Source organism: Diadema antillarum, unplaced genomic scaffold (assembly GCF_040938485.1).
Source record: "Diadema antillarum isolate AM-2024a unplaced genomic scaffold, OU_Dant_1.0 seq00000079_RagTag, whole genome shotgun sequence".
In the NCBI taxonomy this organism is placed as follows: domain Eukaryota; kingdom Metazoa; phylum Echinodermata; class Echinoidea; order Diadematoida; family Diadematidae; genus Diadema; species Diadema antillarum.
Genome location: NW_027271172.1, coordinates 3610813 through 3624390, shown reverse-complemented (window position 1 = coordinate 3624390; position 13578 = coordinate 3610813). Strand labels below are relative to the sequence as shown.

The 13578-nt window shown below is 42.2% G+C and overlaps 1 protein-coding gene across 1 annotated transcript in view; it reads right to left on the bottom strand.

Annotated features, from left to right (window-relative positions):
• Positions 1-1491: 1491 nt before the first annotated feature.
• Positions 1492-13578, bottom strand: part of LOC139726152 (band 3 anion transport protein-like) — a 35147-nt gene continuing 23060 nt past the window's right edge. Inside the window, exons 11-24 of the mRNA XM_071637232.1 lie at positions 13290-13377; positions 12455-12859; positions 11312-11537; positions 10674-10880; positions 9815-9963; positions 9122-9316; positions 7615-7759; positions 6729-6868; positions 6113-6202; positions 5331-5497; positions 4782-5035; positions 4025-4194; positions 3448-3618; positions 1492-2331 (exon numbers count right to left, since the gene is read on the bottom strand). Coding sequence (XP_071493333.1) covers positions 2260-2331; positions 3448-3618; positions 4025-4194; positions 4782-5035; positions 5331-5497; positions 6113-6202; positions 6729-6868; positions 7615-7759; positions 9122-9316; positions 9815-9963; positions 10674-10880; positions 11312-11537; positions 12455-12859; positions 13290-13377 — 2479 coding nt within the window. The 3' untranslated portion in view covers positions 1492-2259. The remainder of the gene's footprint in view (positions 2332-3447; positions 3619-4024; positions 4195-4781; positions 5036-5330; positions 5498-6112; positions 6203-6728; positions 6869-7614; positions 7760-9121; positions 9317-9814; positions 9964-10673; positions 10881-11311; positions 11538-12454; positions 12860-13289; positions 13378-13578) is intronic.

Genomic DNA, 13578 nt, shown 5'->3' with positions numbered 1-13578 from the left:
CTCAAAGCTCTGGTGAACTTATCAGGTCCTGTTCCTAGTGTTTCCAAATTTAATCCTCAAAGCTCCAGTAAACCTATCAGGGCCTGTTCCTACTATACCCTAATTCACTCCCTAAGGCTACTGTACTCCTCTAAAGACTTGTTCTTACTGTACTCCAATTAACTCCCTGAAGCTCCACTAGGGGCCTACACCTCGAAGGCCCACCAACTTGAAATGAGCCCGATATCGCAAATCACCAAGACATAAATGGTAATAATAGAGAAAATATATTATAGTCCAGGACTGTCTGTTCCCAGAGAGTGGTTTCGACAGGCACACTTTCATTCAATTTGAGTGTAATACTGTAATTAATCCTATGAATGCCTCGGTTTCATAATACGTCCATCACTTGAAAATGGTTAGTCCTCATTGCAAAAGCAGAAAAGAAACACTTGTCAAAATCAAGATCTCAGAACACAGCACCACAAGAAGCCACTGCCAAGCATTAAAATTTTCCTCTATCTTACATTACAAAGTTTTTTGTTTTTTTTAAAAGAGCCCGGCAAATATTTCAAGGCAAATATACGACATCAGCATGATAACGAGGCAATGCAATCACATCTTACTCAACCGTAAACATCGAAAAGGGTCGAGATGATATAATATATTGTACAGGCACCGAGTAAATACAATCGTGCGAACCATCATTTCTAACATTAGCACTGTGGCAAATACAGTACAGTCAGGTATGCACCTTTTGGGCATTCAATAGGCAAATTGTCTCAACGTTTTCCTTCCTTCAATCAGATTTGGCACATAAATTGCGTAAAAATTGCGTAATGGCTAATACAAACGTCTGTCACTTTCAGAGGACTTGGCAAAGTTTAAAAGCACCCTTTGAAATATTTCATTAAAAAAACAACCAACTCCTCCACATCTCCCTACAATTCTTTCTAATCTACTTTGCTTAACGACAAACAACACATCCCAATTCAGCCAGGTTCTGTGAATCATAGGTCTCATGTTTTTCTTGCCTCTTCAAAGTGAAGTGTCCGAGTGATATCTCAGCAAAATACAGTACTTTAGACAAGGAAGAGGTACAGACACAATACATTCAAAACTTTTTGTTCATAAAAATTTGACGGCACTTAATAAAAGTCAATCTTATCCATATGCACCATTTTTGGTCTTGTTACAAGTTACTGTGAGTGAGAGAGTACTTTCACATGGTAGGTCATTGGGAAAGTCATTCAAATAGCGATATGATACTATAATTTCTTGTGCAATACAGTGAAAGAAGAGTAATGAAGAGGATTCAATTTCTGGATTTCAAAGTTTTCCTGATAAACAAATGAATATCAAAAGGGATTTCTACCATCAATAGCTGTTACAAAAAGAAAAATCCTGCCACAATGCAACCATAATTTATGAACAGAAAACAATGACCTTTTAGAATGATGCCATCTACGATAACTTTTTTTTTTTTTTTTTTTTTGGGGGGGGGGTACAATTCTAAATGCAAGAAAGGTAATAAGTGCAATGGTAAAATGGTAAAAATCTATGGAAAAGAAAAGAAATTGTTGTTTTCCTTTAAACTCCCTAGACAAAAAACCAGACAATGTTTGAATGCACAATCTATAAGTTCGGGGTTTGCACCTTGCTGGAAGTACTGAAAGCATAGCAGAATGCAAGAAGGAAAAGTACTTTTGTCAATAGGAATGGCTTTGTGGTGATTCTATGTTCCCTGCCTCCGACAGAATTATATATCTTAAAGATAAGGACTCCTACGTTGTCTCATTCTAAACTCTCATTACAGTAATTTGCACTGGACAAGCATAGAGTGCCAAGAGCTGGTTTTGATTCATGAAGAAGCAGTTTGAGTTGAACATCCTTGGTATGAGATTCTTTGGTTCAAAATATTTCAGTAGAGTCGACAAAAATTCCAAGGTGGGAAGCACCTTGCAGGATGGCCCTAAGTGCCACCAAAACCTTCCATTAGTACATTTTCCCTTTCACAGAAATATCCCACAGGTAACGATGCACACAGTTCTAGAAAGCACAAGCTGACATCAACACTCTGAACTAGTTGGCCAGCCTCTTGTTCTTTCAGTGTTTATTATTCACTCGCGTTCTCTCCATCCCTTTCCTTCTCAAAATGGACATTAGTGCTCCAAGACAGATGTTTGAGGCAAGAGCCTTACTTCACCCAAATGCTACATTCCTCTCTCTGACCATCCAACTGACCGATGACTTGTCCACCTGTTTGTCCACTCGTTTGTTCTACTGAGGCATGTGAACGGTCTGGTACTCATCGTCTTCATCCTCCCCTGCATCCACTTCATCACAGTCCAGCTGTTTGGAAAGAAAAAACAACAGAGCATATTCATTGATAACAGATTTGACTTGTTTCAGATGTTAATGATGTTCAATCAACTCTTCCATGATCATGCACACAAGTAGAACATTTTCCTCTCAACACTACAAATGTCTGAATTCCTTATTTCTGTCCAACACTCTTGGTGCATTACATATTTTACTGAAATAAGTTTTGTGCAACATGGAGTAACTGCTCCATTCAGCAAATGGAGAAAGGATATCGAAACACTCTGTGAAAGTTAACGAAAAATCAGACAATCCTTTTGTAGTAAAGTTATGAACTTGTAAAGTTCTGATTAATTATGTGGGCTGTCCTTTCTGTAGACAGTAGGGCAGGGGGCACTGTGGCGTAGTGGATAAGACTCATGACCTTTCAATTGGATGTCCCAAGTTCAAATCCCGTCAAGTGCCTACGATGTTTTAACTCACCATGTACCTCTCCACCCACGTGTATGCATGGGTACCTGGCAATGCGAGGGTAATGATAATGGCATGGCCCTCTGGAAGAGCAGTGCTATGGCAACACTGGATAAAGAAGACCAATTATCATCACCATCAACATCGCATCATGCTCATTATCATCATCATCGCATCATCATCATCAGCATCAGCATCATCATCATCATCATCATCACCATCACCATCACCATCACAGCAAACTTATCATCATCAGAGCAAACTCATCATCATCATCATCATCATCATTGCCTAATTGCACCATCACATCATCATTATCATCATGACAAACTAATCATTACAGCAAACTCATTATCATCATCATCATCATCATCATCATCATCATCATCATCATCATCGTCATCATTATCGTCATCAGATCATCATCATCATCATCATCATCACATCACAATCATCATCATCATCATCACATCATAGGCATTATCGTCATCATCATCACATAAGCATTATCATCACCATCATCATCATCATCATCATCACCATCATCATCATCATCATCATCATCATCACCATCATCATCATCATCATAATCATCATCACATCATCATTATCATTATTATCACATCATAATCACTATTATCATCATCGTTATCATCATCATCATAACAAACTTACCGCCTCCAGTTCGTGCTTGGTGAAGATGCGCTTGAGCTGCTGGCGGATTGGGACGAGGAGGATGAGGAAGAAGGAGAAGCAGAGGGCAGCCGGCGTCAGCTTGATGATCCAGAGCACCCCGAGGCAGAGCAGCTGGATGACAGTGAAGACGTGCATCCTCCACGTACGCACCTATGGGGCGAGTGGGTGGGCGTGGTCAGGTGGGGTTGAAAGGGGAGGGCCAGAAGAACAGGACTCATTAACTCATAAAATCCAAGTTACCAAATTTCTGTGTTACAGTGCTGCATCTTTTCACTATGGTTAATATTATTCACTGGTAGAGTTTCGTACAGCAGAGTAGAAATTCTCTCATATCTTTGATCCTTTTGCTGTTGTTTTTTTGTTTTGTTGTACAATTGTTGGTTTGGTTGCATGATTTTCAAAAGATTCTGAACTGCTAAATCTATATATCACTCTCAAATTGGTAACACATCCAAGAAAACTTCAATTCCTCTCAAAGTATGAGACTTGGCTGCTGCCTTCAGGCATTCTTAACTACAGAAATGCGATGACAGGGGATGAATGGCTTTGAATTTACCTCTCTGACATAGCGAGAATCTGGGTGATGCTTGACTGGCATGAAGAGAAGACTGCTCCTCTCCACCATCTGGATTCCGTTCAGCGAGCTGACCCCCATGTAGAGGAAGACTCCGAAGAGGACAGCCAGGGGGACTTGTCGGAGGAGGGGCGCCATGGCGATAGATGCACCTGTTTGGAAGAGGATTGGGGGTGGGGGATGGGGTGTGCCAGGAAAAAAGAGATGTTGGAGGGTTGAATTAGAAACTTGATGAGTCAATAACCTTTGGCTCACTGGAAAATTTGGCCCACTGCATTCACTTCTGTAGATTCACATATAAACACACATATATACAATGTACACACTCATAGAAAACGGTGCTTTCTCATTCAAGGTTTTGATCAGATGATTTAGATGCCGACTAATATATACTGCAACAGAAGACCTTAAGAGTAAATCAGCGTTAAATCCACAGCCCTGCAACTCCTTTAGAACATTGTATTATCCTTGTAAGGATACAAAGACAAGCTCATGAGATGCATGAACACATACATTTAAACAAAAAATACCAGTTCAAAGGAGAACAATGACCCTCAAAGGCAGCTTGAAATGCTGGCGAACTACAACAAGACTTGGGAGATTTGGGCTTTGCTTATGAAATATCCCTAATTCTACTCACACTTTGCCACCGTACAAACACAAATACATTATGGCATGAGGACCATGCATCCCGTTGCCATGGAGATATTGCACCACCACTCCCACTGGTCTCACTTACCGATGACGATGTGGATGAACAGGCCGGTCAGTCTCTGCTCCAGGATCTTGATGAGGCGTGGCTTCTCTCCAGGGGCGTGGCTCTTGCTGAAGACCGACAGGGCCCCGATGTGGGTCACCGAGCGGACGGTGGCCGCCCAGACTAGCGGCAATCCCATCAGGCCGTTGAACACCGCCATGATGCCAAGGAGGAACATGTCCAGATGGTAGCCGGACCCCTTCTTGAGACGATTATCTTTCTTGTTGATGATGAGGCTGCAGAATGATGGCACAGATAGCAAATAATTTCACCAATTCACAAACATATAGCAAATAGAACATCACTCTGTAGCAACATCAGCTATGATTTACACCCAACTTGTCTAATACTTTTTGTAAAATTTCAGTGATTAACAAAAACAAAAACCACAGAAACCATTGCCAAATCATTGAAGACATGAATACCGGTATGTCAGATGCTGTTGACAATCACTGATTGCAGGATCCTCCATATTTGTGGAGGCTATTCTATGCTTTCTTATTTTCTTTCAAAGTGTGGACAGACACTCACCCAGTAATCAAAGTCTCCATGTACATCAGGATGAAGGCCAAAAGTGCTGGGATGGCGGCAGCAAACATCAGCCCAATGTTCAGCGGCTTCTCGATGCCCAGCGGGTTGACAAACCAGCCCCTCTTGCAGACGTCCGAAGGCTTCAGGCCATCAGGCATGTCCAGTTTCTATGGCAACCGCATCAATGGGAAAGAAGACATTAAGGCATCTCAACGAATAGAGGAAGGGTCCTTCAAGTCTTCATGTGTGATACCCAACTGGAAACACACAAACTTTGTGATCATACATTACTTTCAACTGATGATTAGCTTTATCTCTTGACAGTGTAATATCTTTACAGCAAAAGAAGTCTCCAAATATATCTTTCTGATATCATCATGCCTTATAAACTGAATGAAGTTCATTGAACCCCACCACTGTACACATCATGTGCTGTGACAATCGCAGACAAAATTAGATGTTATTTCTTAACTTTCTGAATGTACTACTTTTAAAACTCTTCTCTAGTATCATTCAACCATCTTTTCTATAGTAGATACAATAACCAAAATGCTTACCACCAAAGCGGGTTTTAAAAAGTAAGTCACTGGCCTATAAGAAAAAGTCAATGGAAAATTGCATTTTTAGCACTCAAAGTTCGCCACTACTAGCCTGCTTCATCCAACAAGATATCTTAGCAGTTACCCATTTATTTAGGAACATTCAAGAAAGGGCTAAACAAGACGGGGGAAGAATGGACGTAGGCGACCACCCCTTGTGAGAGAGAAAAAAAAAAACCTCACCTGAGTGTAAACTGCCTTGATCAGGAAGTCGACGATCACAAAGACCAAGATGGAGATGGGGATTCCAAAGTCTCCAATCATCTTCCTTGCCTGAATGAGTGATAAAACAAATAATGGTCAAACAGAGACTTGTGAGGTCATGACATCACTACTACCTCATCTCATTTGCATATTTCATTGCTACTAAATCACTAGTTTGTAAAAATGTGAGAGACTTGAATTCCATAACTTTCTCATTCTAGGGCCACTTTCGAGGAAACTTCTACCATGCTGAATGCTCTATGCTACTCTCAATCAGGGAGTGGACTTACACTTTAATTAGGGGAACAAAACCTACCTGTTGTAGTCTTCTCATCCAGCAAAGGCGATGCCGAAACTTCAAAAATTTGTAACTTTTGAACAGATTGTCCAATTGTCCTAAAACTTTCACTACCATGTTCTACTAATATTGCTGCATTCACTCAATCCACGTAAAAATATTTAGGTGTAATTCTCCTATAACTCACAGAACCCAACAATCATGAATCAATGGGACATACAGAGAGTACATGTACATAGGGCAGATGCAAAAGTGCATGAAAAAAAGAAACCCCATGAAAGGGGGCGGGTCACTCACGCTCTTCCCGAGAAAGCGGCCCTGGCGGAACTTGCGGAGGAAGTAGGCAAGGAAGAACGTGCCGAGCGTGAGGATGGTGGACAGGAGGGCGGTGTTCGGCTGTCTCTCGACCATGACCTTTGCAGATGCGCAGACTCCCCCTGGAGGTCAAGACAAAGGGTGGGGCCAATTGTAAGATCTGTCACAAAATTGGCAACTCACCAAATGCTTACAAAAATGATCTAAAAACAAACTGGAAAAATCAGTGTAGTCCTTATAATTACACCCAAGACATTTGTGACAATATTTTTTTTTTCAAAAGTACATCCTTCCTACCAATTTTCTTTTTTTTTTCACTCAAAAAACATTTGCAACTTGCCATCATAGCTGTATCATTTTATTCATGACTGTACATGAGTCCTTTGTGTTTCCTTACATTGAAGGCTACCTTAATTTCCAGCAATTCTTTCAACAATTCCTCTACCAATACTTCAAAAAAAAAAAAAAAAAGGAAGCCATAATTCCTCCTCAGTTTTCAAGACTACACGTTTCCAGGATTTAGCAGGACATGAAACAACTGTCCCTTGAACAAAAAAGTCACTCAGGCACAGATACTGATCAGTACAGACACTCACTTTCTCTCCTCTTCCTTTTCTATTGTATATAGAGTGGAGTTACGTTTTCTTTCACAAGTTTGTTTGTTTGTTTGTTTTTTGAGACAAGGAAACTTTTGCACATCCATTTAAATAGAACTATTTTCTTGTAATTGGCTACTGTACCGGTAGTTATCATGTCTGCTGGAAGTTTTCATTTTTTCCCCCTGCATTTGGGGGATATTTGAAATAATGTCAAAGTTTTCTCACACAGTCTCATATTTTCAAAGAATGTACACAATTGTTCCACATACCATCAGTGATATTCATTCCTAGGACCGTCATGAAGCTGGTTGAATTTGCCTCATACGTCTCAGTCCACATGTCTGTGTAATTGCCCATGCTGTCGGTCATTGATATGGGGCAGTAGTCGGGGAGGAGAGGATGCACCTTGAAGATCTGTCGGAATTGACCGTAAAAACACAAATGAACACATGAATGAATACATGAAATGCACAAATACATAGGTTACATTCAGCGTCAAGTGTCGCATGGTTAATTTCATGACAAAATCGACTGTGTAACACTTGGCGCCCCACAGAGCTTATCCTCGAAGGTAGCTTATCCTCGAAGGTAGCTTATCATTGAGGGAAAGGGGTATCTCACCGGGCTTGAAACTAGTTTGCGACTAGTTTGCGACTCTAGATTTTGCTAGTTGCAGAGACATCTCCGCGACGTCTCTGAGACGTCTCCTGAAAATTACAGAGTCTCCGATTAGTCGCCAGTTAGTCCCAAGAAATTTAGACATGTTTGATTTTTCACGAAGTCTCCGCAACGTCTCTGAGACGTTTCCATCAGTCGCGGAGACGTCGCGGAGACGTCGCGGAGACTAACATTATCCGCGATGTCTCAGAGACGTCGCCGAGACCTGCTGGAGACCAGAAAAACTGGTGAGAGGTCGCGTAGAGACGTCTCCGCAACTCTATTTGACGCTGTTTGACCTACTTTAAAAACCATGTGACCTATCTGCGTGCTGACATTCTGCCTAGATCAAGTCAGGTGATCCTGCGAAAGCTCCCCTCATACTCGTCTCAGAGACGTCTCCTTGGTGAGACCGCAAGACATTTTATGTTGGAGACGTCTCTGCGACTGCTGCGACTGATAAGTTGGAGACGTCGCGGAGACATCTCCGTTGGTGAGATACTAGCTTTAAGGATCACCATCTGAACATAACTGATTCAAGATAGATGAATACATTAATAAATGAATAAGTTATCAATAAGTCATGACATACATCACATGTTTGCACAACTAATGAGAATACATTCCTTTAATCTGCAAATGCTCAACTAGGCAACAATTCTCCTCCCCACGCCCCCCCCCCCCCCCAAAAAAAGGAAGAGAGTAGTTTATTACATTCTATGGATGTTTCTTTTACTACAGTCGAGTAACAAAGCATTTCATTCACCTGCTCCCCCCTACCAAGTTTCACAGGCAGAAAAATCACCGAGCTGTTGCTATGTAGGGCAAGCCTCCAGCAAACTTTGTGGGTGTTATGGGCAACATTTGTGAACAAAACATGATTATTATCTGAATACACTACAGAACTTGTCTACTGTAAAAGCGGATATTTTCGTGGGGTTAGAAGAGTTTCGCGTGTTTTTAATTCCGCGGGATCAAAACGTCTACTACTGGAACATATGACAAGCAAAAATATTTGCATGCTTTTATTTTTGTGCTAGTTACTGGTTGCGCGAAATGCGCAAAAATTTCAACACCGCGAAAAATTTCCAATTTTACAGTATTAGATAGCTTACTCACCCTGTAGAGTTTGTTGAAGACTTCGTAGATGAAGATGAGCCCAATGAGAAAGGCGAAGATCTCTTCCGTGAACCGCGTGAAGTACTGGACCAGCACACTGCCCTCAAACGCTACCATGACGACAATGATGACGAAAAGCCACATTCCGACCCAAACACGGAACGGCAGATACTCGATGCCCTGCGCTACACAGAACTGAAATGGCAACGCACAAAAATATGTCACAACAGTACATAACACATAGTGGCATAATCTTTCATTCTCTTATGTCTGCACATGTTTTGTTTTTTTTGCTACAGAGGTGTAACGCTTTCATGTTTGGTATTTCTATATCCCTCGGTTCAGCTACTTTTCATATCCATGGTGCATTATTCTTACATTCATGTCTTGCATGATCTGTGTATATCTGTCTTACGTAATCTGTAATAATAGTCTGTAAAGCGCGTTGAAACTATTCATAAAATAATAAGTGTGAAATGCGCTATATGAAAAAATAACTATCAATATTTGTATCCAGATGTGTCCTGGGTTACTACAACATAATTAACTCATTCATAGTTTTTTGTTGCCATTTACACTTTGAATGTGTTGAAAATTCATGCAAGGTTGTGCAAAGGAACAATTGTAAAATCTTTGTTTGCAGTTATGTCCTTGTCAGCAACTAGAAATTCCCAAGGCATGCTCTAATCTTACCGAGTAGAGATTCTCTTCGAAGACTAGAATGGGACCAGTCACGCCTATAATCGTCAGGGGCTGTCCGGAGAAGATGGCGAAGAAGCAGCCGCAAATCGCCGTAGCGATGATGGTCTCGGACACGCCTATCCAGTTCTCTGTCTTGTCAGCTTTGTGGGGGGGGGGGGGAGAGAAATTATAAGATGAATGTCGCGTCTGATAACTGTGAGGTCACAATGATGCTGTGCAATGCCAGAAAAACCAGCAGAAGACAATTTTCACTCCAGTATGCCACGAACGACATAATGCAGATTAGATTTGTTGGCATTGCTGCACTTGCCTTCTTTATCAGAAAAACTGTGTCTGGCCTATTTTTTTTTTTCTTCCTGCCTTCCTTTCTTCCTCCTGGAGACACTATTCTTTGTCCACTTAAAAGCCATGATGATTGCCTACAGTTTTTCTTATACCACTCTTTATTCTTCGACTGAACTAGATCACTAATCAACAATAAACAGTTTAAATGTCATGACATCTTTCCAGAATCTTTCAGCAATCTTGTATTCTACAATCAACTGTAAGTTATGTTCTCATATCGATACCACTGAGCGCTTTGCAAATTGCCCTACTGATTTAAATTCTTGATACGCCGCAGATTTGCGGAATTATGTTTAATCTGACTTGGCTATATCTCAACGATGTTATACATTGAATTGTGAGATGAAGAAGTCACGTACAAGCTTGTGTTGGTAACTAACAACAGACCTACATCTTTTACAAAATGTGATAACTCGCCCTATTGACAAATGTTCAACAACTCCCACCCATGACAATACCACCCCCCCCCCCCATCCCAACATCTCAACAGCCGTAGCGGTCTTACCCATGAGACCGCCAAACGTGATGGCAGGTGAGAGGGCGGCAAAGTAGATGAAGAAGAAGGCAGCGATGCACTGGAAGTTCAGCCCGTCCTTGATGTCCGACCAGTAGTGGGGGTAGCGGCGGCAGATGTCATTGATCAGACCGCCGAAGATCTTGCCCGTTCGCTTGAGAGGGTCGGGGTATCGCTTCGGCGGTCTCTTCTTCGAGGCTGGATACAAAAATTAATAGATGTGCAAAAATTGGACAACTCATATATCGACTGACTGCAATCGCCAAAATAGAGCAAACAAATAATGGCAGCAAACAGAGCAAACACAGACAAATTGGGCTGAGGAAATTGTTCATCACTACTGGTTTCAAATCAAACATTAGTCAGGCATTTGAGTGACGTCTTCCAGTCCAACATCTTCAAATCCTGGCAATGCAGTTGTCCATTTGAAATCAAGGAAACATCTGCTGGTACTCTACAACTTTACAATAGGTTTGGCTAACATAAGACTGAAAAAATAATCTGCAACCTAAATTTCCAAGAAATTCTGAAAAAAAAAACTACTTCAACTTGTATTTTTTGAAACGACCTCTTGCATCTCCTTCAGATGGGCGATGGGGGCATCATCTCTTATCTTTTCCAATACTTACTAGGATCGATGATCCTCAGATCGCCGTCCATCTCCTCGGCTTCTTCCAGCAGTTGCTGCTCCGCTCGCATCTTCTTCATCTTCTCGTTCTGCATGCGCAGGACGGGCAGGAGCAGCTCGCGGTCCCAGTCGCCGGGCGGCAGCACGATGGTGTGGTCGATGAAGGTGTTCATGGCGGTCAGCAGGTCCCGCATCGTCTCCGCCGTGTACGCCGCTTGATGGAAGTGCTGCAGCGATAAAATTCAAATGAAAAAAAAACATGCAGAGGAGAGATGATGTTTCGGTAACTTCCAACAGTTCCAGGATTCATGCACGAGGTTCTCAAAGGATATACAAAGTGTGGGAGTAATTGTACATTCACACCATGTTCCCGATGGCCACAACAGTCCCACTGCAGGCCACCGTGGACAAAATGGGATGGACGTGAGACAATGTGTGAAATGGGATGGGCAAACATGCAAGCCTTGATTGCCTAGAATGCCATGTCATACTTTTAACTGTCAAAAAAAAAAAAAATTGCCATCGCAGTCATGGTGCTAATGAGAAACCTAGTAGGCCATAAAACAAACTTGGAGGTGGTCTGCAATGGGACGCGATGGGAAATATATCGTCGATGGGGGCAACAAGACCTCGTATCTGAAATTTTTGTGAAATTTGGATTGATGGTCAGATAACTGGTTAAGTGATGTCCTGTCCAAATCCTAGCTGTCTTACCCCCAAAATGAAGCCACCACGGCATGCCAAAGGAAAGGCTCTCCCATTTGATACAGTGCTTTGGCTGCCATGTTTTTTGCTCTCCTGAACATTTGCCATTTTGTACATACGTGGTCTTGTCGCCCCAGCGACGATATGTAGTCTAGCATGACCAGACATCATGAGAATGACATCTGATAGCTACATGCTCACTAGAGGAAGGACTGGAATGCACAAGACTAGAATGCGGAGGGAAGGCTGAGGAGAATATCCCATCTACCCATGGCAAACTACGCTTCGGACAAACGAGGCTGCCATGGCTACCGGAAACAGGACATAAATGTAGCATTAGCAGCCATTTATCTTTGGCTTTTTGAAGCTCAGAGATATATTATCGAAAAAAGTATTGGGGAAAATCATCTAATGCCCCTTAGCGAGCAAAGCTACTCACGTCATTTGACATAAGCGTGGAGAAGGAGCGCCCGAGCTCGTGGTAGTTGATCTGCGACGACGTCGGCACCAGCATGACAAAGAGGAAGCGGACGGGGATGGGCACCTCGGAGAAGTTGTCCAGCACGGCGCCCTCGGCCAGACGCACGAAGGAGACGGCAGGAGTGTCCAGGAAGTCCACCTCGCCGACCAGGGCCGAGGTGACCTCGGCATCCTCGGGGATCTTGCGCATGATGCCCTCGATGCGCTGGTGGTCCAGGCGGCGGGCCAGGCGGGTCAGCGACGTCGAGGAGGGCGTGGACTTGAAGCCGGATGGTGTTGCCGTCGAGCCCTTGCTGTCGGTGTTGCCGTTGACTGGAGTCGAACCATCGGTCACCAGCATCGGCAGTGTGACGTCAGACCCCTGCTGCTGTTTAAGCATGCAAACAAAAAATCATGGTATGAGAGGTGTGCCAAGAGTGTACCACAAAAAGTTTTTAAAGCAAGTGCAAAGAAAAAAAAAATAAACATAACATAAAGATGCATAACTTACAGACAGACTATGAGAAACTGACAGTTCTTCAGTTATGTAAAATTTTGCACATACTGTGATGCTCAAACAAATTGCAGAAACAATTATTTTCAATTTTTTTCTATCATGGCAAAAAACATTCTTAATATTGTAACAAAAATGTAATCACACACACATACACACAAAATTCTAGTTGGCAACTCTACTTCTTAACTGCACAGGAATAGATGTGACTCGTTCAAGTAGTGTGTGCTTTGCGATCAAATGGTGCTGGTTTGAGCCCAGCTGAGCAATGTTCTGTTAGAGCGCCATAATGACCGCTGACCTTTTGATGACTGTGGCCATGCCCGGTGAGACTGATGGATGACAGATTCTTCAGAATACCAGAGTGGTGATGGTGTTTCTCATTATGCCTGTGAAGCAATGAAACATACAACAGTTTAATGGAAGAACTAGGAAGAAAAACAGAATTGATTATTTACCACTCTGCCTGATACAAGCATATGCTCATGCTACCATGCCCAATCATGTATATGAAACAAGTATATGATGTAATCTCAAATGTCACAACATGAGAGTAACATATATCATAGGTTTGATAATAACACCATGAA